The sequence below is a fragment of the Dysidea avara genome, chromosome 9 (assembly GCF_963678975.1).
Source record: "Dysidea avara chromosome 9, odDysAvar1.4, whole genome shotgun sequence".
Classification (NCBI taxonomy): Eukaryota; Metazoa; Porifera; class Demospongiae; order Dictyoceratida; family Dysideidae; genus Dysidea; species Dysidea avara.
In genome coordinates this window covers 29,639,016-29,665,585 of record NC_089280.1, presented here as the reverse complement: position 1 = coordinate 29,665,585, position 26,570 = coordinate 29,639,016, and the positions used below count along the sequence as shown (strand labels likewise).

The 26,570-nt window shown below is 38.2% G+C and overlaps 1 protein-coding gene across 1 annotated transcript; it reads right to left on the bottom strand.

Moving 5' to 3' along the window:
- Positions 1-3,859: 3,859 nt before the first annotated feature.
- Positions 3,860-14,273, bottom strand: LOC136267714 (glycerophosphocholine phosphodiesterase GPCPD1-like). The gene is made up of 16 exons (XM_066062865.1): positions 14,261-14,273; positions 14,120-14,205; positions 13,260-13,289; positions 13,031-13,141; positions 12,834-12,978; positions 12,645-12,789; positions 8,695-8,749; positions 8,470-8,562; positions 8,259-8,318; positions 8,159-8,201; positions 7,844-7,896; positions 7,092-7,157; positions 5,047-5,180; positions 4,863-4,998; positions 4,454-4,614; positions 3,860-4,034 (listed from the first exon to the last, which is right to left on the bottom strand). Exons 4-16 carry the CDS (start codon positions 13,082-13,084, stop codon positions 4,010-4,012), a joined length of 1,170 nt encoding a protein of 389 aa, XP_065918937.1. The 5' UTR covers positions 13,085-13,141; positions 13,260-13,289; positions 14,120-14,205; positions 14,261-14,273; the 3' UTR covers positions 3,860-4,009.
- Positions 14,274-26,570: the final 12,297 nt, after the last annotated feature.

Below are 26,570 nucleotides of genomic sequence, written 5' to 3'. Positions count from 1 at the left end.
CATGGTGTACTATAGAAACAAGAGCATCATGGCGTTGGATACGTAGTGGGCCATGAGAGCAACCAAGAAGATGGTCACCAAACTGATCTATGACAGACAAACATGTACAAAGTGGTAACAATGGGAAAAGAGGAACACCCAACCATAAATGGACAGCGATAGCAAACTCATGTGGAGAAAAGGCCAAACCCAATGTTGGTTAAGGGATGGCCTTCAGCCAGCCACTGCTGACACCAGAGGAGTGAGCAACAGCACGTAAACGAGCCTGGTCACGGATTGTGGAGGTGTTGAAAATGCTTGCAAATAATTGATCATCAAGGGAAGCCTGTAAGTCATTTTGGGAAGATAAGTTAGAAGGCAAGATGGATAGACTTTGGAAATAGGAGATAGCACAATTTTCACCTGGAAAAAAAAGTCTTCTAACTTTGATGAAGTCGATAGAGCACGATTGCAACTGGCACTGCAGCAATTTGCTAAGGAAAACAACAGTTCTCCTGGTGATATATAGCGCATTGTAGCATTCATCAACAAAAATTATAACAGTTTGGTATCACATGTTCTTCTGAGCATGCGCAGAGTAAATAATGGCTTACCATGCGGTAGCTTAAGAAGGATGCAGGCGGTGGATGAGAAACTAATAATCACCAAATAGGGGCCTAATACAAACAAAAATATCTTCCAGCATTGCACATACATTAAATCGTTAATCATTTACAATGAAGAAGGCCAAACAATGGATAGGCTGGCAAAAGCATCAAGCAAAATGCCAGCATAATAGGACGATTTTCAAAATTTTAAATCAAATACGCAATGCGCTCGCCAAAAATGCAGCAAAACGTGAGCACACTACATTTTGGTACTGCATTTCATATCAAGAAATTGTGCTATGCTATTATTTTTATTGTTTCTTGGCTGATTATCCACCCTTCGCGGAAACAAGATCGAGATACTCTAATAGAGCAGTCAGGAAAGGCTGATATACTCTAATAAAACAGCCAACTCTAGAGCATAATCTTGATTTTGAGAGCATAATAGGCTGGATTTTTGAGTACTGCTCAAAAGAATAATAGGCTAGTTTCAAAGCATAATTGGCTCAATCCTATTGATAACAAGTGCAAGAAAGAATTAGGAATTTTCCATATGAGTAGGGACTGGAGCAATAAAAAGCATTGAAACAAGCCGCTGAAACAAAACATAACTGAATGATTGCATTTTAATCCCTACTTTAACCATAGCAGGCTATAAAGTAGGGATTAAAATGCAATCATTCAGTTGCGTTTTGTCTCAGTGGCTTGTTTCAGTGCTTTGTATTGCTGCAGTCCCTACTCATATGGAAAATTCCTAATTTTTCTTACACTTGTTTGTGTACTGTTTTTTGTAAATTTTTATTGAGTAACCGTATAGTAATCCCCCTCTGCAATTCTTGAAATACACAGCTCAGTAAACGTTCCTAAGAATGCGGATTTTTAACAAACCACTTTAAACAACACATTACCCACAGAAGTATCTTTTCAACTGTTTTATAGTGTGTCTACAGTATTATTTTCCACTAATTAGGGTCTCCACTCAAAATTGGAAGGTGCTTCATTTTCTTGTTTCTGGAGATTTTCACACAGGTTTACCTTTAAGATAAAGAAAACAAGTGCTAATTTGTTATTGGAGTGTTTGCAGCAGTTGCTATCAGCACAATTTTAGCATATGTAGCTAAATATCCAAAAAGTGGTCACGTGACCAAAAATCCCTTCATATAGGATTTCCACTGCAAAATAAGATGATACCTCAGCCTTTTAAATTATTTTCATGCGGGCTGACCTTAAGATAAAACAAACAAGTGCTAATATATTAGTAAATTGTCTATTGTTTTCAATATCAATGCAGTTTTAACTGTAAATACCTAAAAAGTGGTCACATGGCCAACAATCCCATCACAGCTATACAGGATGCTAAAGCACTACAAGATGTAGAAGTCTTCATTATAAGGCAAGAAAACATACTAATTGTGACTTCGGTCACCCTAAAATACAATGATTTTCTAATAAGCTGCCCAATTCAACTATTATGATATTTTTGGCCACGTGACCACTTTTTGTATGTTTTGTGTGTTAAACTTATGCTGATACCCAATGCTACAGGCAATCCAATAATAAATTAGCACTTGTTTGCTTTATCATAAAGGTCAGTCTGTGTGATAATCACCAGAGACAACAAAAGGAAGCACCTTATTTTTGACTTGGAAACCCTACACTAATTCTCTCAACAGAGCCTCAGGGCTGCTTTTACTTTTAGTTCGCGTAAGTACGGGTCACGCCTACTTTCTAGACGATGAGATACGCGAACCTATGAGGCCTACTACGGTGTTTTTCAGTTGTAGTACACCTGAAAAGTGCTCTGGGAAAGCTACCCATAGAGTCTGTAGAGAGCTAGGCGCCATATACAACTGGTCGGAAAAGAAACCACCTTCGAGCCAAAGCAAACACTCTAATCCTTGTGCGTGTAGTGGCGATGTTTCTAATCCTTGCGTGTGTAGTGGCGATGTTGAACAGGCAGCAGCATATCCCGAGGTGTATTCCAACATTAAAATCACGTGCTTGCTACAATTATGCTACACGTTTATTCCAATATGTTAGGGCGCTGTGGTGTGTGTGCTTTGATGGAGGCCGTACCCATGAGAAATGGCCACGATAAAGAAGATAAAACAGTAAGACAGCAGTGTACACATCGTAGGTATTTAATATTGTGAAAGTTTTTTTCTCCACAAAATTTGAAGTGTTTCTGCCAAAGAAGCAAGGCTGTAGCTGTAGCCAGTTTTCCGCTACGCTTGACTGAAAGCATCAGTGAGGCAGGCAGTGAGGCAGTAGAAAATTTGCTAAAATAATGTTTTAAAAAAATTTCGTAGCACCTTGTTGGAAACGTTTCGGGTAGTTCTGAAGACACATTTGGGCTTGTTTATACCTGACCAATACTGTGAAATGGCCGTGAAGGATTACTAAAGATGATTTTGTGTAGATTTTTCTTCGTGGACCACGCCCACACCTTCATCGTCCCTACTATACAGTACTATTGTACTGTATGATATGGTGCATCCATGTCATGTGGTTCCCACTACACCCTCAACACAAAATATTAGCCTTTATTTTCCTCAGTAAGTTTGCTGTTTCGACTGTCTGCATGTTCTTTTCTTCCTGATGATGCCAAAAAGCATGATGCACAAATTTTAAAACATACTAGACTCAAACCATATGTGACCATATTTTACAAAACTAATCCAAATTGCACATCAGGCAAAACCAAACTAACACCTCCAGTGGATAGCTACACTATTGTACTAATAGCTTTGACACTCAGTATCACTCAACTACTCGAGGCTGGTTTCAACAGATGTCTTTTCTGGGTGGTGTGCAGAGCTCAAATGGCAGTTTTAGGCCTTGTGAAGGACCTGGCTTGGCAAGAATAATCAGTGGTTTACTGGTGGACAGCCTGATATTGTTGGCCAGATGTTTTTCTGTGGATTTTGCTACATATCAGGCACTAAGGAGCCAGTACATCCCTGTATGTAATCTCGTCTCTGGACTCCAATCATGGTCTGCCGCCATTTTGAGGTCTAACACTTGCCCACCCCCACCCTCCTTGTCCAACTACTGAGGTTTTCTATCTTATTTGGCGGGAAACTCTGTGAGCAGCTGCAAGTACTGGAAGTGGTCTGAAAGGTAACAGATTGATGCATCTTTTGTGTGAATTTCATACATGTGCTTGCTTGGAAAGTTATGCTGGCTTGAATTCTTTAAAGTTTATCTCGAAACTTCCAATGTGTAATTTGGATGGTTTTTCCAAAATCCAGTCACATATAGTGATCACTGACTTGAAATGTACAAATAAATTTATAGCCATTTAAACCATACATTAAAATAAATAAGTGAATAAAGCCATATATGCAACAGGTTAAAAATTACGTTATATATGTCCTGGTTTATGTGTTCACATAGCTTGAGCTGTCTTCATCAACTTCTGACTATTTTGTGATTTGTGTAGGAATCCTACAGTGGGGATGATGTTAGTAATACATACCACAAGTGATAATTTTAATTACAGTGAAATGGCATTAATAGGTCCACCTACAGAATATGCTATTAATGAGGTGGCTGCTAATTATCCAATGTGTGTGATAACTAATGTGTTTTACAGGTGTTAAGCATAATGATGTCTTTTACTCTCTGTAGATTACTTACTAACTAACTATGTAACTATAGGGTGCAACCCTTGAGGCACAGTTGCAAGAATTTCAATGAACTACTTGTTCTGTATTTTCAGAAGGAAAAACATGGCCACATGGCCATCTTATCAACAATTGAATCACAGATTCTATAGGAAATGTGTCTGACAGAAAAGACATCATGCCTAGCTAGCTGCATTACCACTTCTCTACACACCACACAACAACACAGCTAGTCATTACCTGTCACACATTATGGCAGTCACTTTTTGGCTGTTCTGCCATGACTCAGATTCCTCCACACTGTTATTTTCACCCCATGTCATTACAAACAGTCCATGATTGTGTATTAAATCGATAACTTCTGACAGGTTGTTCACCAGATCAACACACACACTAATACCCTGTAACATAATAGACCAATGCTGAATGTATAATCTCCAGGCACATATGTATAGGAATAGCATATAGTAACATCAGTAGTGTGTAAAATTACACACAGTGGAACATTTCTTAAAAGCACACACATAGCTATTGGTCTCCTTATTGGTTATTTTTTACATACTTGACTTGACTTGACAGATTAAAGTATTATACTAGCAAAGTAATGAAAGTGGTCTTAGAAGTTCTGTACAATCACAGTAACACTTACAGCAAAGTTTTGTGACTTTGAAAAAGCAACTGCATCACAAGCAGAATGATTCCTTATGTCAACAGCTAAGGGATACTTCAATGATTTGCTCTCTGTTAAGAAGAAGACTGGAATTTGCGGCTGTTTCAATTGTAACCTGAAAGAGTTAATCATTTAGTAATCAGTGATGTTATCAACCTCTCACATTGTACAAAGTGATGGATCAAATGTTGACATCACCATATTCCTTTTTGAACCATATTGGTATAATGTAGAGATGATTACATCAGCAATTGTGTTACGGTTGACGTATGGGAAATAGTCACACTCCTCACCATCCTAACACAATACATAAGTCACTATACACAAAAATGTGGCCCACTGAACAAAAACTCAACTTGTTTGCATATTTCTGTTTTTTCTTATATAAATGCCACTGAAATACATTAGATAAAAAATGTGTCCTACATAAATAATTTTACTCATGTTTTAATTAGTGTTGTTTTAGTTAACTATAACTAAAAATAAAAGTACTTTTAGTAAGGCAAATATGTATTAGTTAACTAAAACTAAAACTATAACTAAAAGCAAATCCATATTATAACTAAATCTATAACTATAATAAAATACAACAGAATATTTTACTAAAACTAAATCTAAAACTAAAAAGAATCGGAAAAGATTACTAAAACTATAACTAAAACTAAAAGATTTTCTTATGTACAACTAATACTATAAAACATCTTTAGAAATGTTACTATAAGGCCCCTATTTGGTGATTATTAGTTTCTCATCCACCGCCTGCATCCTTCTTAAGCTACCGCATGGTAAGCCATTATTTACTCTGCGCATGCTCAGAAGAACATGTGATACCAAACTGTTATAATTTTTGTTGATGAATGCTACAATGCGCTATATATCACCAGGAGAACTGTTGTTTTCCTTAGCAAATTGCTGCAGTGCCAGTTGCAATCGTGCTCTATCGACTTCATCAAAGTTAGAAGACTTTTTTTTCCAGGTGAAAATTGTGCTATCTCCTATTTCCAAAGTCTATCCATCTTGCCTTCTAACTTATCTTCCCAAAATGACTTACAGGCTTCCCTTGATGATCAATTATTTGCAAGCATTTTCAACACCTCCACAATCCGTGACCAGGCTCGTTTACGTGCTGTTGCTCACTCCTCTGGTGTCAGCAGTGGCTGGCTGAAGGCCATCCCTCAACCAACATTGGGTTTGGCCTTTTCTCCACATGAGTTTGTTATCGCTGTCCGTTTATGGTTGGGTGTTCCTCTTTTCCCATTGTTACCACTTTGTACATGTTTGTCTGTCATAGATCAGTTTGGTGACCATCTTCTTGGTTGCTCTCATGGCCCACTACGTATCCAATGCCATGATGCTCTTGTTTCTATAGTACATCATGCTCTACTGCATATACATATACATTCTCTTTTAGTGGGCATCATCTTACAATTGCCACAGTGATACCTGTAGGAATTGTATTATTAGGTGACAAGTAGTGGTAGAACAGTCATACCAACTCATATCATTGGGCAATTTCCCAAGTAGCTCTTCATCAGACGATGATTCATCCTCAGTCAGTTGGTCTGTATCACTAGCGTTAGCATTGAGGTTAGCATCTATTGGCTCCAATTGGTAAGGTTCAAGAGAGGTTCCAGCTATCTCCTCAGTATCTTCGTGATAGTCTGTATCTTCGCTGAAAATGCTCATTTCGTTGCTAGAGACCAAACTGGAAACGTCACTATATTCATCGGAAATATCTTGGGAATCAATCTATGATCAATCAAACTGAGATTTCAAGCCAGTAGTACAGCAGGAGTCCGTTGACGACTTGGAAGTATCCATAACAAAGTCTTTCTATACCTATTGCTTCACTCTAATACGTGACTGAATTACTAATAAGATCTGATTCTTCCATGGAATGTATACTTCATTCACGCAGCGTTCCCCCTCTGATGTCAGCAACTTATGACGCGTTATGACGTATGATTACTCCGGAAACATTTTTGATCGTGTATTTCATTAACAAATCATACAGTAAATTAAATTTAAAAATGTACAACTATACACAAGGGTATTAAATCAATACAGTAATGAAATAAAAAAAGAATTTTAAAATTCCATGTCTCCCTCCCTTTAAATGAAGTTCAAGAAAAATGCAAACAAGTCGGGTTTTCGCTCAGCGGGTCACAAATATGATCACACATGCAGTACATACACAAAATACTTTACCGTCTTAGGGAGGGGATATTTCACTTCAACGTTGAAGAAAACGGACTCTGGAAGTTCCTTCAGTACCTACACATGAGCACACAGTGATGTGTCATTTACCATCTGATCTACAGGTACACATCACGCATGTTATAAAGTGGCATTGTATAACATGCTTCACTCTGGTAGCTCATATTTTAGTCATTTAATAGAACTTATGGTACAATGTTTAGAATAGTCCTTCAAGAAATGAAATATTTATTTTTCTATTGAAATAACTTCCGGTATACACATGCAGGCACACCTCATAACAGCCCTTGGAGATTGTACGATGAATGTACATAAACCTGCCTAATAAGGTCACCTGTATAAACTGACAATGCATACATGTGACCTAACAATAGAAGCATATATATATATATATATAGTTTGGTATGGCACAGGCGACCAAATTAGAATAGGAGTAACTTACGCAACTGCCACTTAGCTAGAAATCTTCAAAGGGGAAAATTGGACATGTTAAATGTATAGAAAAGGTTTGGATATTGTCAGCTAGCTGTAGTTGAACATCGGACTTTAACCCCTTAAAAATTCCCAGCTAAATGGCATACAGCAAGTAGGTAACTACCACTGATCAGAAAACCCACATGTCTTTGGATAGCAATAGCTTCTCTGTGTCCTCACCTACTTAGCTACGACCAAAATTCTAATGGCCCCTTAGTAATGGAGGTTTTCTGATCTACGGTACAATGATGAGTGCATGTCAACATCACCTCTCTGAGATGTGGAAACACTTTATTCTTGCTGTGTCCACCCAGCTCAACTCCTGTGGTTTGTATGACACAGTACAAGCATTGTACACACACCCTGAGCTATTGTATTGGCTGGTGGTGGCTGGAGTGGATTAAGGCTTTTACCATGGAATAACTACCATACAGCACTGTGGTGGGGGGTAGAGTGCTACTGGTTGGTGCTAAACCATCAAAACCTGCTCCACATAGTACACACATTTCACGTTCAAACGCATGATGACAATTTCGTCATCACACTTGTGACGTGGTACAATAACATAACTAACTAACACTTACCTGAAGATGATAATGGGCTCCGAGATTTATCTTTGCTGGAAAGCTGAAAAACATGATACATAATGACAAACATCTAGCTTTGCGTTCTCATTTTTTCTACCTTAAAAGATTTAATCTGGTCATAAGTCAAATCTTTCAACAGAACATCAAAATAGTGATCCTGTAATGGATTATACAGTAACTGCAGCAAAAAGTTATTTCATACACTGTAATAGTCACATACAACAAATAACAAAGCTGTGGACAGTTTCCACAATGAGATTAAGTGTCCATCACATGTATTATTTATGAACATCCACCTCACAACTCACTGGAGCAACATTTAGACTGATCATTAAGTCATGATAAATCACTGGTTCCAGGTCCTTAGTCAGTTGAACATCAAACTCTACACCAATAGCTCCCTACAGCAGCAGAGATAGTGATGCAACACATGTGAAAGTATGACAGACTTTTCATGCCTGTGTCAGCCATGAAATTACAATGCAACACAATACTGAGATGAGTTCAGCAGTATAAAGTGTTTATACACTTACCAGTTCAGTGGCTTTCTCAAAAGAAGCTATCGTGTTCTCTATTGTGTCCGTTGGCCTAAAAACACACAACAAATAATAGATACCTCTCGCAGTGTTACAAACTATGTTATACTTCATTTAGTTGTGACTGCTCTCATATGAATGGGAGAAGGAAAATGAGACTAATGATACAACATCTAATCTCACAACATTAGTAAGTGCTAAGTTAATTGATTATGGTGGTATGTACCAACCACCAGGCCCACAACCATGTTTTACTCCTCCATCAGTTAATTTTACAACATTTCATCACCTCATCATATCACCATTGGCATAAGGAGTGACCATTGGACTGGGTACTATTGGTGTTTTTATAGATGGACTGAATTGTACTTTAACCGATAGTGTATATGTATTGAACTGATCCTTCCCTTGAGCTGTACATGACCTCAGAAATAATGACCTTACACATCATATAATGCACAACATAATGACATGCTTCCTCAAATTTTAAGTTTATTATATTATTTGTTTAACATGCCATGTTGTACACATCAATACGACTGAAGTTACAGAGCGTTTAGAATGTGATGCTACAGGCATTTATATATCGAAACCACCATAATATTATATAATCGCATATGGCTAGGGACCCGCCGATAATGCTGGCATAATTTTGAGCATAATAGGTACCTAAAAGCGTTGAGCATAATGCCAGCATAATAGGTTAAATATTTGTACGATAGTGTAAATTCTTGCTGGAAAAATGACAATTGCAAAATAAGATCGATGTACTCTAATAGAGCAGTCAGTAACTCTAATAGAACAATCATCAAACTGACTGTTCTATTAGAGTATATCGATCTTTTCTCTTACATGCAGGCGTGCAGCAAGAATTTATTATTTGTGTTCCAGCCACTCATTTTTTTCTTTCTATACAGTGTTAAACTAGTAGCAAAGCATATGAACTAAGACATGGACATTAAGCATAATCGAGCATAATAGGTAAATATTGAGCATTAATTTAAGCATAATAATTATGTGAATTTTTGAGCAGTGCAGCATAGCATAATAGGTAAAATTATGAGCATAATCGGCGGGTCCCTACATATGGTAGTTGCGATGGTGAGAGGGTTAACTCTAGAAAAAAAAAGATCGTTTCAACCCTATTAATAACCAAACCCATTGCTTGTGTAAGAGGACATAAACCACTAGTAAATGTAATCAGGATATACAGAAGCTCCAAAAAGTTAATGAAATGAATACTCCCTAATAATTGTAACTAAAAGCCATACAAATGGTAGATTGTGTGCAGCACATGTGATGTGCATGCTCAAGAAAATAAACCAGAAACACCTAGTGATTATGTTGTGTATGATAATATAGTTACAGGTACCAATATAAGCCATGATTACAAGCTGGAGGCTTCCAGCACAATTGGAAAATAGACAACTGGTCTGAGGCCCAGGCTATTGATTGTTTTAATTCTTTCCCTTGCTGCTTCAGGCTGAGTTTACAGCCATCTGAGGAATGAAAGTGCGAGCTATGAGTAATCACATGACCAAGTAGTCCATGCAAGTTTATGTTCATGCAGATATGTACAGTATCATCAGGAGCCCATAATTTAGTTATTTGTAACCAACATTACCTTATTCAGCAAACCAATAATTGGATCTAATTTGTGGTACATTTTATTGGCTTCAATGACCAATGTATGTTATGGCTTCTTGATAAAATTGTGAACCAATGTTCACAATTGAGCATGATTTTGTCGAAACAAATCTGGATACAGTGACGAAGAATGCTACATCTTGAAGTGCACTGAAGTCGCTATGGAGTTGCATTTACAGATGATACAATGCCAGGCGCCACTGGACTATTCCAAAATAAACCAGTCTCAAATAAAGGTCCTATTTGTTTACAGGAATGAAGTAAAAGCTTTCAGCCGTTTGGATGAGAAAATATTGTGCTTATAATATTTGTAGGGAAGCTAGTCAGCAATGGTTAAGATAACACCTCAGTTGATCTTTAGAAGGATTAATTGATCAACCCTAATAACAGTTATTTTTCACCAGTAGTAGATTTTGACTCACTGCATTAGCTGGTATAGTTGTAGAGGAGGTTGGAATACTTTAGGAAGATCCCACAGCCACTACATTACTCACCACGAACTCCATGAAAATGGCACCAAGCATCAATTTAGTTAGGTGCAATGCCATACATAAACATGTCCCTCAATGACAGTATCTGTCATTGAGGGTCATGTGAAATAGCAAATAAACTATGCAATTAAGGTAAATAATTTAGGTGGTGCTTAAGGCATGTCCAACCCCCTATGGTATACCTCATTGACAGATACTGTCCCTGTATAGGACGTGAGTAGTGGTGTGCGATATATCGAAAAATATCGATATCGCGATAATTTGTCAATATCGTTATCGTATCGATTTCTATACCACTTTAGCAGATTTCGAATCGAAAATTTTCGATAATTATCGAAATATTAAAGAATATTTTGATAAATCAACAGCATTTAGTATGTGATTGTGCGATCAGGCTAGAAATGAAGGTTGGTTCTGTACAATCTAGCCACTTAAAAAGCTTGTCTACCAGTTTTCTAGGCTTCTATGCAATGGTTTTGGAGTGTAAATTGTATTTGAAACATATTTATAAATATCGGCCGCCCACGCAATTACTATTATTATTTATTGTTAATCAGCAGGACCCTCCAGGAGTATAATGCTGATGTGCAATTACATGTGTACAATTTCAATTAGTTACTTAACTATATAAGTATGTACAATTACGACAAGTTACTTAATTATATACATATGTGCAATTACAATAATAAACTATAAAAATATATACAATTACGATAAGTTACTTAACTATATACATAAAAGGGGCTAATTTTTGCTTAAATTCTTCAACACAGTCAGTCTCAATAATCTCAGCATCTAATCTATTCCATTCTGGTACAGTTCTTGGGAGGAAGGAATATTTATATACATCAATTCTTGGTTGGTAAGGTACTAGTTTAAAGTTGTGTGAGTGTCGGGTCCGTAATACAGTAGATTTAAATGGGAGATAACAGTTCGGTATAATTAATAAATCATGTAGTACTTTATATAGTAGTCTAGCTGATTTGCGACATTCTTGTAGTGTAGGCCATTGCAAGTTTTCAAGGATGTTAGTGATGCTGTCTCTATTATTTCGTCTCCATGGTTGACCTGTGACAAAACGAGCAGCTCTATGTTGGACCATCTCTACTTGATTTATGTTGGTTTGGTGATATGGATCCCATATTGGGGAACAATACTCTAAAATAGGCAAGACAAATTGTTTATATGCTAGCTCACGTAGATGGCTAGGACAATGCTGAAGATTTCGTCGCAAAAAACCAACAGCTCTGTTTGCCTTATTGCAGATGTAATCTATATGTGGCTTCCATGAAAGTCTGTGATGTAACTTTACTCCAAGATACAAATGTTGTTCTGTAACTGCCAGTGAGGTGCCATTCATTACATACGAAAATAAACTTTTGTTATGGTGATTAGAAATTTGCATTATCTTACATTTGCTGATGTTAAAAGCCATTTGCCATTTATCTGCCCACTTTGACAGTATTGTCAAGTCTTGTTGGAGTGTTTGATGGTCTGTTGAACTGTGAATAACTTTGTATATTAAGCAATCATCTGCAAAGAGTTTCATTTGGCTACTAATACCCTCAGTTATATCATTTATGTACAGTAAGAACAAGGTAGGACCCAAAACTGAGCCTTGTGGTACTCCCGATGTGACTTTACAATAATTATACTCCACCCACACAATTAAAAATTATCGAAAATCGAATCGAAATTTCGATGTTTACCCTATTATCGTATCGATATCGAAATGAAAATCCTGACATCGCACACCACTAGTGAGAAGGTCAAGCTATGTGCATGGTGTCTAGCATAGTAAACACTTACTGATTAAGACAGAATGTCATCCCATTACCACGATGTCCTATAATCATAGAATGACCCACCCACTGATGTAGTTTAGACACCCTCCATTGGTCATTGATTTTCCAGTCAGCCAATGAATCACAGGGCAGCACCACGATGTAATCCACTGCTTAATATAGTAACACATCATTTCTTTCCTAATTTACTGACCTGATATAGTCCCAACAGGACGTAGGTCAGCATCATGTAAAGTTAGTGTAAGAGTTCCCTCCAAATTCCTCAATTGTTGAGGTAGGACACTTGCTCTACCCACGACTTCCTTGTTGGAGTCACTACAGACTTCAAACTCATAACTCTGTAATAATACATATCACAACAAGTTAACACTATTACTAGTAACTACTCACATAACACTCGTAGTCTGGTACCCTTAACATCCATAGTTGTGGTAATAGTAACATCCGGTGACCAACATTAGTGTCCAGTTCTTGGCAGCGACCAGTTACTGAGTCTAGAAACTAATAGTAACAATATTGATTATTAGAAAGGATATTAACAACACAACTGGCTACTCTATGTGACGACACTTTGACAACTTTATATATACACATATACCGCACAAGCACATCAACTCACACAAGCTTTGAAATTGCTCGGTGGAGAAGGCTATAGCACAAACAACAAACACATTAATACAGGTAGGATGTTATTATAGCATAATTAACTCTCATATTATATTCTTAGCTTATACATCATGCTTATATACTTGATTTTGCAAAACATTATGCACTACTTGGTTACTGTTCATTAAACACAGCATATAATAACTAAACTGACGTTCACCGGTGGACATGTTGCATGCGTTACCGGTGAACGTGAGTTGTTCTCTCTGCCATGTCGTTTCGGTGGGCTCGGTATGGATGACCCTACAGCTTTCTGTGAATCTCAGTTTGATGCTTCCCTGCGAATTACTGCACCACTAAAAGACTTGATTATTAGTCAGGTAGCACATGCTCATCCCCCAGATACTCGATCCATCAAGACTCAGGTTCACCTTTTGGTGTAGTCTGGCGCCGCCCGCCCCTTCGCATAAAGTAAGGGTCTGATGAAATACAGATACTAAATCATTTCTAGCGCCCAGATTCGGCGCTAGCCAATTAGTGCATGCCAATGACGTTCACACTGAAATCGCCTTGGCAACACAATGCTTTTGTTCGAATTGAAGTGCAATCATCTGACGTAACAAGCATTACGTGTGCTGTCTAATTGAATTCCTTTTGAAATGATTAGGTATTTGTATTTCACCAGACCCTTACTTTTTGCGAAGGGGCGGGCGGTGCCAGACTACTTTTGGTGCCACCCTGTCATTTTGACAAATTAGATAAATAATAATAATAATAACCATCACCGGCGTGAGGCTTCTAAGAAACGGGCTCTTGAGATCAGAAATGGTCTCTCTTCACAGCTTCAAAGAGCTATTGATCTGAATAGTAAACCTGGAGCCTCTTCTTGGCTTCTGGCTTTACCACTGCAAGACCAGGGTTACCATCTGACAAAGCAGGAGTTCTGGGATGCTCTTCACCTGCGATAAGGATGGACTTTATTAAATACTCCTAGCCACTGTGTGAGTGGCTCACCTTTCACTGCTGATCATGCAATGATCTGTCGACATGGTGGTTTGACCTTTGTTCGCCACAATGACCTGCGTGATCCAACTGCTGAATTACTTTCAAATGTTTGTACTAATGTTGCAATTCAGCCACCACTTCAATCCCTGAGTGGCGAAGAACTTACCCCTCGATCAGCTAACTGCCAAGATGATGCCAGGGCTGACATTCATGCACGCGGATTTTGGGGACGGCGGAAAAGTGCCTTTTTCGATGTAAGGGTTTTTCACCCAAACGCACAAAGCTACCGCAATGTTTCGATACCATCTGTGTATAGGCATCATGAGATGTAGAAGAGGGAGTATGGTGATTATGATTATTATTATTACTGAGCAGTCAGCCCTGCTGGTGTGCTCAGATTTGCCCGAATACATGTAACACAATTACAATAATGACTGTAGTCCAGTTCTAAATGGTGACTGTGTCCGTGAGGTGGAGTTTGCATCCTTTACTCCATTGGTATTTGCCACAACTGGGGGCATGGGGAGGGAAGCCATCACATTTTATCGCCGGCTTGCTGAGCTCCTTTCCAAACGTGGTGCTTTATCGTACAGTAGTACTTTAGCGTGGATTCGCTGTACCCTTTCTTTCTCCCTGTTGAGGTCAGCGACGATGTGCATCCGTGGAAGCCGCTCCCTCTTGTTTAGATCACTAGATGCTTCCCCGGAAATGGGCCTAAGAAAGGGCCCTAGGGACCTTTAGATGTCTCGCTTTTCAGTTCTTGTCCAGCACGTTTGCCTCTTGTGCTGGGGTGGTAGGAAAGGGCATTACATCTAGCCCGGGATAAAAAACTAAACTGACCTAATAGGCAACACTACATGACCCATTTCATCAGAGTCAAATGTACATGCATTCATCAAATACTTTGTAAAATGCAAGTTTGACGATTTTTTTTAATTTTTATTATTGTTACTGAGCAGGCAGCACAGCAGATATGCTCAGGAAAAAAGCAATCATAAAATGAATTTAGCTACGTAGTTACAAAGATTACAATTATTGAGTTCCATACAATGTTTGCAGTTCCGCTGAAAAAGAGTCAATATTGTTGCTCTCAATGATGGAAGATGGTAAGTTGTTCCAATCCTTAATTGATCTGGAGAAAAAGCTCTGTTGGTATGCATAGGTAGATGAATTTGGTAGAATAAAACGATGTGGGTGATATAGTCTGGTGGATCTTGTCATTGAAATAAAATGAGGAGGAATTGACAGTGAATAATCTTGATGTATAATTTTAAAAAGTGCTTGTAATCTGGATATTTTACGTCTCAGCTGAAGGCTTGGCCAAGAAAGATGCTGTAACATAGCTGTGACTGAGCTGAATCGATTGAAATCATTTAGGACCCATCTAGCTGCCCTACGCTGTACTTTCTCTAGCTGTTGAATATTGTTATGGTGGTATGGGTCCCAGATGACTGAAGCGTATTCCATTGACGGTCGTACTATCATAAGGTAGGCTGTTGCTTTGATGTTAGACGAGCAGCAACTCAGGTTGCGTTTCAAGAAGTTTAATGTTCTATTGGCCTTAGCAGCTATATTACTAATATGTGGAGACCATGATAGTTTGTTGTCCAATATAACACCAAGGTAGGAGTGTTGGTTTGATGTACCCAAGTTGTGATTGTTTAGCTTGTAGTTGAAAATGATTGCAATAGCTAAAATGGGACTACAGTGACAAGCATGTCCTGCATGTGCTCAGTGAGGTTTTATGTACCTAGCGATGTATTGCCCCACTCCCCCTTGCCAGGAAATATATGGGGCTATAGCGGGGATTTGACACAGCTGAATGTCAAATGCCCCCATAGTGGGGCAAACCTATCATGTCAAATCTCCACCATTGGCCCCAGTTGCAATGTGGAGATTCGGCATCTATAGCAAAGAAAGTCACAACATAAATACTTGGACGCTTAATGAATTGCTATCAAATGCGTTGCGCATTTTGTGAATTCATAAAACGCGCAACAATTTATAAATTGCGCAGGTGTCGTACTTGCCGTATTGACATATGGCAAGGGGCAACGCGAGATGCGACACATTACAGTTGTATCGGTTGCCGAATTACTGTCGTTCCAAGTGTTGGATCACGAGATTTCCTCGTGGCAGTGTATGCGAGGTGTGAGTTTCGAATCACTATGAGTCTTGCTCTCGGAGATACGTCGGAAAGGCCAAGGGTCACGCACAGAGACCTTCTGTGGAGGAAAATATCTTGATCCCAATCACACCTCCAAAAGCAAAACAGTAACTTAACGGAGGAGAAGGTGCAGAAGATAACAGACATTTTGAATGGAGTGGAAAGAAGTGATATTCATTGCTGAAACAAACTGGAAGCCGGTTTGTTTTGTTAACCCAGAGCTCATGCAGTGAAGTTCAGGAAGGTGTTCTACATTTGCCTTGCCAAGCAAAGGGTAAGAAACTAAACCTGCTTTGTTTGTGCCTGCCCTTCACAAAATTCTGTAATTACAGAGTGAGAATGACAAAACTGTCTTAGGCCACCATCGTTTAGTTGCAACAGTTGAGAATTTTTATGATGTAATAGAGCATGTGCATTCAGCTGAAAATGGACATGTAGACTACAAGAAAATGCTTACAGAGGTATGGAAGTATAGTGAATTATGTATGCTATCATATTCTCAAGCATCACAAAAATTTATAGCCATTAGCCATAAGACCTGGGCATTGTGGAGATGGGTGGTTAATTATATAGCAATATTTTATAATACTGAACAGGTAATCAAGTTCCCAAGTTTGTAATAATGCCAAGCTGTAGTGAAGGACAAGTCAGGCTGGATTTTAGCTGATATTTTTGCAAGAGACCAAACCTTTGTGATCCCCATAGGCATAGCAACCAGCTATCAATTTATGGAGCCCGCCTATCAATTTTCTGATATATTAGTTTGGAAAAAGATTTATAGAACAGTCATTTGTTCTAATAGAGCAGTCAGTAAGTGATCTTAGAAGAAATCTGTAGGGGCATGCCTCCAGACCCCATAGCTATGTGTGTATTTTCACACGGTACTTCGCTTTACAACTACCTGGAACAGACCCCCTGATTTCTTCACTGTTCAACATTGCTTGGTATCTTAATTTGGCATACCGCAGTACTTATAATGCAAACATCATGGTCCTACTTGAGTCTTCTTTTATGTATCTTTGCTGACAGTGGAAGATGTTGATTTGTGGTAGCTATAGCTTCACGTAATGGCTTCTCTACACGTGTAACAGAAGTTATCTGTACTTTCTGTTACTGTAGTGACTGGAATGGTTCCAGAGGAGCTTAATTCCCATGCAATGCTGTGTAACTGGCTGAACATGGCTGAAAACAAAGTGTAGTGGCCTAATTATTGTTGGGGGTACGTCCAGATGAATACATGAAGTATGGCACCTGTTTTCAGTTAACTGTGACTATTTGACTTACTCTGTTTGTGCAGACTACCCACTGAGTGAAACTCAACTATCCTTTGTTTAAAATGAAATGCATTGAAATAAGTTAGACTATGCCACAAAAATTATTATAATTATACACCTATTAAATTGCTTCAGCAAACAGTTCAATATACATCATCACATTCTGTGTACTCAATTGTACCATTAAGTAAACATATACACGTTTGTATATATCTATATTGTTCTAACCTTCTTGGTGAATAGTTGGATTTCTTGGTAAATCAGTGAATTTTTTCATAGTCTGTTGTATATTCTGATGAGTTAAGATGTGTCATGCACATGCATTAATTTATTATCAGATAACGTTTGTTTATTTAGAATCACTTGATTACTATTGTCATTCTTGTGGAATGATTAGTTTGGATGATGATATGACTGACATGGTGAGGTCTAGTTATGCAAACAAATTTGTATTTGTGTGTGGATTCCATAGGTCAGGTGCAATAGTTGCTCATCAGGGGTATGGTACCATGAATGGTATCTACGAAGACATGTGGTTACACCAGGCAAGATGAAAGTGGATATAACTTTTCTAGGTCTTGCTGTTCATCAAAATTGATCAAATAGAGCTGTGCCTTTGTAACTTATGTATTGGAGTATACTTAGCTACACGTGTAACACAGCATACCTGATTCCAAACACTATATGTTTGTACTAATAGCTGTATGAGGTGACATTATGTAACTGTGTGTTGTTACATCTGCATGCATGGGATAATGTGAGAGTGAAACTATAAGTATATGTACCATGTAAACTGGACATTAAAGATATGATGTTGGGACACGAGTTACAATGCACCAAACCTTATGTGCTGATATACATTTCATAACTGGTGGAACATGCATGTACAGTGTTTGTGCTGGACAAATGCCATAGAAAAACATACATGCAGGCTGGACTGTACATGTGCCCATAAATATCAGCTGAACGAAACGAGATGAACCTGCTAGCTACTTACTACAAATGCTGTAGTATGCAGAGGGCAAAACTGAAAAAGACCTTATCCAGGCCAGCTGCAACTTGAGCACGCTGCAAGCACGCAAAGGAACCTTAAGGGAGAGATCTACAATGTAGCTAGAATGCGTATTTATCCATGCATGTCCCTTCAGCTAGTATTTATATTATTATTATGATGATTAAAGTACTTGGTAAAGGCAGAGCCTGTATACCAGAAGGCCTTATAAAATTTATACAGTAACATCACATAGCAGGGGGGTAAAGAAGCCTGTTATTCCTCCCTGAAAGCAGCTATGATATGCACTTGAATCATAACGGCGGTACGCTGAATGGACCAGAATCCAGTTGATGTTCATAAAATGCGCAGCTCTTACGGTAGTTCACAAACTGCGCAACAATTTATAAATTGCTGCGCATTTTATGAATTCATAAAATGCGCAGCGAAAATTCACAGATTGCGCCTAACAATATCATTATGCTTGGCGCGATCTCCAGAGCCACCGTAGCATTATGACTACGGTGGCCCTGGAGGTCGTGCCAAGTAACAATTTCGAAATCCCAAATCTCAAGTCCGGTATCCGATTTCTCAGTGCGGATATCCAATGTCCAATATGCAAATTAGCTTATTGACCAAATATTGACATAACTGCTGATATCGATATACAATGTTCTATTATGCAACTTAGCTTATCGATTAAATATCGACATAACGGCTGATTAACTAACGCACGTAGTATAGCTGCTTGCTGTAGTTAACTGAGATCATCCTAAATCTGACTTTGACATTAGTTAAGTTAAGTACGTAGGTAGTAATAAGTATATAGTTAGGTAATAAGTAGTAGTATGGTGTAGTTTTCAGTATGTACGTGTGTTATGTCGATTTATATGTTTCTATTCCGCGGAAAAAATCCGAGTTTGCAGTGCTGATTTTACTGAGATTATAACGACTCGTTCTCCTTTATTAGCCAACACGTGTCAGGGGCAAATCTAGGATTTATAAAAGGGGGAGACTAAGTCAAGGTACTAATCTCTTGGATAGAGGTGTTTTGGAACTAGGGGGGTCTGGGGGCATGCCCCCAGGAAAATTTAAAAAAATTGATGCTAAAAGACTGCAATTTGGAGACATTTCCACATAGAATCCCTAATGTTTTCTGCCTGTAGATATTTTATATACTGCCTTTAGATTATAGGTATGGCTCTCTGAAGCATTTTGCTAATGGAAAAGTTTTGGGTAGGTACGGACAACCAAGAATAGGTGCATGTTAGAATAATAATGTCGAAAGTAGAAATTTTTGAAATTTGAACAATACAAGATTGAATTTGAGAGCATTTTCAATGGTAATTGTGTACCTGAATTAAGTATTGCCATATATATTAACTACACAAGTAGATGAATGAAGCCCTTTAAACATGCAGACCAATGCACTTCATTGTATGTAGCTATAGGTGCAGGCAGATTTGGAAAAAATCCATAACAGAACCAACTACATGTTTCTAGTGAATGTTCTATTAGAGTAGTTAGCTGACTGCTCTATTAGAGTATCTCGATCTTGTACGCCTCCAATGCTGATCCTGTTCCTTGTTGCATAAACTTTAGCATAAATCCACTGATAATACCTTGGAAAGATGTTTTTATGAGTATTTGTATTATTAGTGATCATATAATTATGCTAAGACAAAATTTCATTATAATACTCAGCATATTGATCAAGTAAAGCCTAAATATGAAGGGGGGCTTCAGCCCCAAAAGCCCCCCTGGATCCGCCCCTGCGTGTCTCCGTGTGACTCGAATGTGTAGCTAATTAAGCCCTCGTGTAAGCCAGTCTGTGCCGCATACACATATTATTGTAAGCTATTATGTCTATATAGTCTAGTCACTATAGGGGATAATAATAATTTTGCTAATATACTGTACACTTGTCAATGTCATGCCCCACCTCCGGGAAGGGAATACAGATTTGAAAAATCGTGGTGTCAAATTCCCCGCTACTTGGGAAAAATCCTTTGTCAAATCCCACCCCCTAGTAGGGGATTTGACAACACCTCAAGGAAGACTAAGCGCATATTTCATGCATGCGACATGTGATTAACCTGGACACCTGTAGCTAGTGTTCTGGTGTGTGTGTGTGGAACCTTCATTACAGACCCTTTCAAGTAAAACACTCACATACTCAACGGCAATTATTATCATTATTATTATTATTATAGGTAATAATTGTAGAACTCACATGAGTGAGTATGTTACAATAAGTAATAATTTAGGTTAAGTTACAATCTAGTGCTATTTAAATGTTCCTTAAAAGTATCTAAATTGTTACAATTTAAAGTATCAATAGATAGATTGTTCCATAATCGGATAGATGTAGGAAAGAAGCTGTACTCATGCGTCAATAGCTGTGTCTGACTGCATAAATTTAAGGTCACTTCCCCTGGCATGGTATGCCTTGTTCTATGTGTTATATAGCTAGGTAGTGAGACACCAATGCTGCTATGAATAATTTTGTGCAACATTTGAAGTCTTAGATGTTTGAAGTGTGTTTCCATGGTATTCCAATTAAGACGTAATAGCATGTTTGATACACTGCTAGTTTGGTTATAATCATGCATCACAAAACCAGCTGCTCGTCTTTGTACAGATTCCAGTTTGTTAATTGACTGTCTGCTATATGGTGCCCAAGCTGTAGCTGCATATTCCAAAGTGGATTTGACGTATGTAAGATACACATCTTTGATTTCACGTGAGCAGTTCGCAAAATTTCTCCTTACAAAACTTAATACAGAGTTTGCTTTTTTGCACAGATTGTCCACGTGCTTGTTAAAAGATAGCTTGGAGTCAATTGATACCCCCAGGTATTTGGCACACTCGACCATAGTAAGTTGTTTTCCATGAAGGGTGTAATTAGCATGTATTGGGGTTTGTTTAAGAGTTAGCATGTATATAACCATACACTTATCGATGTTGAAAGACATTTTCCACTCTTTCTCCCATAGTTTACCACTAACCTACTCCAACTTAAACAACATCTCCCGAGGACATCTTCATAGATTCATTCAGCCAGCTACCAGGGTTGACTCATATAAACATTCATTTTTCCATTTACTATTTGTATGTGGAACAAGTTACCAAATGTCGTGGTAATGTCAGAATCCTTGTTTCAACAGTTTAACTAATCTTTATAATTAGTTTGTACTTTTATTACACTCAACTTTGAGTTCTGTACAATAATCACTAATAATAATAATAATAATAATAGTTCCAAAAGTTGCAGATCATCTTGCAGGGCTCTAACATCTGTAAAACTGTCAATTCTCCTATATAGTATGCAGTCATCAGCGTATAAGCGACAAATAGAGCTTAATTTCTGTACAATATCATTTATATATATAAGAAATAGAAGAGGACCTAGCACAGAGCCTTGTGGGACACCACTTAAAACATTACAAGGGGTGGAGGTGCATCCACCACACACAACACTTTGTGTACGTCCAGTCAGAAAAGATGTAATCCAGTTTAGTATATTATATAGTTATACAACGGCCACGAGTGCTCTGCTTGATATAAACGCACGAGCCTGAGGGCCGTTTGGCCCGAAAGCAAGTGCGTTTATACAGACAGAGCACGAGTGCACGTTGTATAACTGTTATGTACCACTCACCTAATAGGTGGGGAGAGTCTCACAAGACAGCTGTAACACTTATAAAGGCCAGGTTTCTAACATCGATTGTTGTTAACCAAGCCAGACGTTGCGATGACGTTCCCCTGCAGTACTTCAGCCACCTGAGATATTGAAAGCTAGTACGCTATGGGTTATATCACTAACCTGCATTTGCTGTTCGACTCTCATCATGTAGTGCTCAGCATGCCAGCGTGCCATATAGACTAAGCACCAAACTAATCACCATAGTGATACTCTCGAGCGAAAAAAAGCAGCTAAATAGACGGTTTAAGTAAACAAAATCTAACTACTAAACGATACTAGTCTAATTCTTACTATTTACACTGGCTAAATCTGGTGGCATGACAAAACTGGTTCCCACAATCGAACATAAAGGTTAGCATTATTTAGAATATATTTGTTTCATTGAGTCATTGTCGAAGTGGACTACAGTTTAATCTGGGCTAAGATGGCACCAGACTAGCAAGGTGTATAAGTACGTTTATATATGTAGACTAGAGTCGTGGCCACCCGCGTTGGCTTTTTCAATCGCCATCGGCTGCTTGAAAACATTAGAGTAACTCACCTAAAATCGGACGAGCTCCAAAATCGGACGTAATTACTCGAGCTACAACAGGAATTTTTGAACAACTTATATGTCTTTAGATAGTTCAAGGCTGTGGGACTTTGGGCACCAAGTATCAGCTTTCTCGGCTTCTTTGTCTGGTGGCAGCAGCCCTGCAAAGTCATTTCCGATTAATACGTATAATCGGAAAAAAACAGTCGATTCACGGACACTCACCGTCTACATATCAGACTTGCATTCAATCAACAGTTTTCTACCTTAAAGTAGTAGAGTAACTCATCTACTTTCTAAATATCCCCGGTTTATTAAATTAAATCCTTTTAATCACGAATTACAAATCAAATAAAATGAGACGTCACTGGAGTAATAATCGCACTATGAATTTAAGTATACGGAAGTAAACGGTTTTTGTAAAAGTATACGGTGAACATTTCCCGTATACGTATCTCAAACAACGTATACTTTATCAAGTTTCCGTATACTTAAATTTATGGTGCGATTATAACTCCAGTGACGTCTCATTTTATTTGATTTGTAATTCGTGATTAAAAGGATTTGATTTAATAAACCAGGGATATTTAGAAAGTAGATGAGTTACTCTACTACTTCAAGGTAGAAAACTGTTGATTGAATGCAAGTCTGATATGTAGACGGTAAGTGTCCGTGAATCGACTGTTTTTTCCGATTATACGTATTAATCGGAAATGACTTTGCAGGGCTGCTGCCACCAGACAAAGAAGCCGAGAAAGCTGATACTTGGTGCCCAAAGTCCCACAGCCTTGAACTATCTAAACACATATAAGTTGTTCAAAAATTCCTGTTGTAGCTCGAGTAATTTCGTCCGATTTTGAAGCCCGTCCGATATTAGGTGAGTTCCTCTATACGTATTGGTGACGAGCCAGTGCAATATCTGTATATTGCACTGTGGTCGATGCATTATAACTTATAATGCACTCGTTGTGGTCTACAAAACTGCAACCAGTGCGTTATAAGTTATAATGCACTCGCTGCGGTCTGCAGCAGTGCAATATACAAATTATGGCACTGGCGGTGCCTTTGAACTGCCCACGCAGAGTGGTACAAGACCTCTAACTCCATAATAGTTCAATTTTAGAAGTAAGTGATGGTGTGATACCTTGTCGAAAGCTTTACTGAAATCAAGTAAAATCATGTCTGTTTCGCTTTTTTTATTTAAGTTGTAAGTTAGATCATGGATTGTTTGCAATAACTGCAACTCAGCAGAACGCCGTTTCCGAAATCCAAATTACATGTCTGATAAGATATTATTTGATTCTATGTGTGACATGATATTGCTGTATATAATTATGTTCCATGACTTTACAACAATTTATAAATTGTTGCGCAGTTTGTGAACTACCGTAAGAGCTGCGCATTTTATGAACATCAACTGGATTCTGGTCCATTCAGCGTACCGCCGTTATGATTCAAGTGCATATCATAGCTGCTTTCAGGGAGGAATAACAGGCTTCTTTACCCCCTTGCTATGTGATGTTACTGTATAAATTTTATAAGGCCTTCTGGTATACAGGCTCTACCTTTACCAAGTACTTTAATCATCATAATAATAATATATTTACTAGCTGAAGGGACATGCATGGATAAATACGCATTCTAGCTACATTGCAGATCTCTCCCTTAAGGTTCCTTTGCGTGCTTGCAGCGTGCTCAAGTTGCAGCTGGCCTGGATAAGGTCTTTCTCAGTTTTGCCCTCTGCATACTACAGCATTTGTAGTAGCTAGCAGGTTCATCTCGTTTCGTTCAGCTGATATTGATGGGCACATGTACAGTCCAGCCTGCATGTATGTTTTTCTATAGCATTTGTCCAGCACACAAAGGGAGATCGTAAATTACCATCTAACTACCACCCAATATCCTTAACATCAATCTGTTGTAAAGTTCTAGAGCACATCATCTATTCTTCCATCAGCTCTCATTTGGAAAATCATCAACTTATTCGAGAAGAACAGCATGGTTTTCAGAAAAATAAGTCCTGTGAAACACAACTGATCTACACAATTCATGAATTTGCAACAATACTTAATGATGGTGGAGAAGTGGATGCTTTATTTCTTGACTTTAGCAAAGCTTTCGATAAAGTTCCACATGTAAGACTTCTTCAAAAACTTGAGCATTACAGAATTTGTCCACAACTTGTCAATTGGATAAAAGATTTTCTTGGACAAAGACAACAGCAAGTAGTTCTGAATGGTGTAACTAGTGAGAAGTGTGAAGTTATCTCTGGCGTACCGCAAGGTACAGTACTTGGCCCTTTACTATTTACTTGTTTTATTAACGACCTACCAGCTCTAGTGAACTCTCAGATACGACTCTACGCAGATGATATACTTATTTTTAGACCGGTTTACTCAAATGAAGACACTTTAGTATTGCAGAGAGACCTTGATGCCATAGTGAGGTGGAGTGAAGACTGGCAAATGTTTTTCAACCTTAGCAAATGTGTACACCTCAAGATCACTAACAGGATATTAACAACTAACTCAACATATTTTCTGAAACAACATCAAATTTGTAGATCTTCCAGTGCCACTTACCTGGGAGTAACAATAGATGAACACCTGAAATGGACAAACCATATCCAACATGTTACCTGTAAAGCAAACTCAGCCAATGCCTTTTTGCGACGTAATATTAGCTCTTGCACTCAACAAACTAAGAAGCTGTGTTATCTAGCAATGGTACGTCCTATCTTAGAGTATGCATCAACTGTCTGGTCTCCATACACTAACAGTAGCATCTACAAGTTAGAAATGGTCCAACGAAGAGCTGCAAGGTTTATTACAAACAATTATTCACCCTGGGCTAGTGTAACTGAGATACTAGATCACCTGAATCTACCAACTCTTGAACAGCGACGGAACAATTTGAAGCTAGTTATGATGTATAAAATGGTGCATAGACAAGTTCACATTGATAATGGAACCTATTTAATCCCAACAGCAAGCCAAACACGAGGTCACGATCAACGATTTTTGCAGCCACACTCCAGAATTGATTCTTACCTTTACTCTTATTACCCCTCTACAATTAAATTATGGAATAACCTATCTAGCAGTACTGTGGAATCACCTACCTTAAACACATTTAAACAATGTATTAATTGTAGCTAAGTACAATCACTATAATTTATTCTTAATTTAATCTGTTTGTACTATATACTCGATATGGAGGTTTCTGTACAGTAAACAAATAATAATAATAATAACAAACACTGTACATGCATGTTCCACCAGTTATGAAATGTATATCAGCACATAAGGTTTGGTGCATTGTAACTCGTGTCCCAACATCATATCTTTAATGTCCAGTTTACATGGTACATATACTTATAGTTTCACTCTCACATTATCCCATGCATGCAGATGTAACAACACACAGTTACATAATGTCACCTCATACAGCTATTAGTACAAACATATAGTGTTTGGAATCAGGTATGCTGTGTTACACGTGTAGCTAAGTATACTCCAATACATAAGTTACAAAGGCACAGCTCTATTTGATCAATTTTGATGAACAGCAAGACCTAGAAAAGTTATATCCACTTTCATCTTGCCTGGTGTAACCACATGTCTTCGTAGATACCATTCATGGTACCATA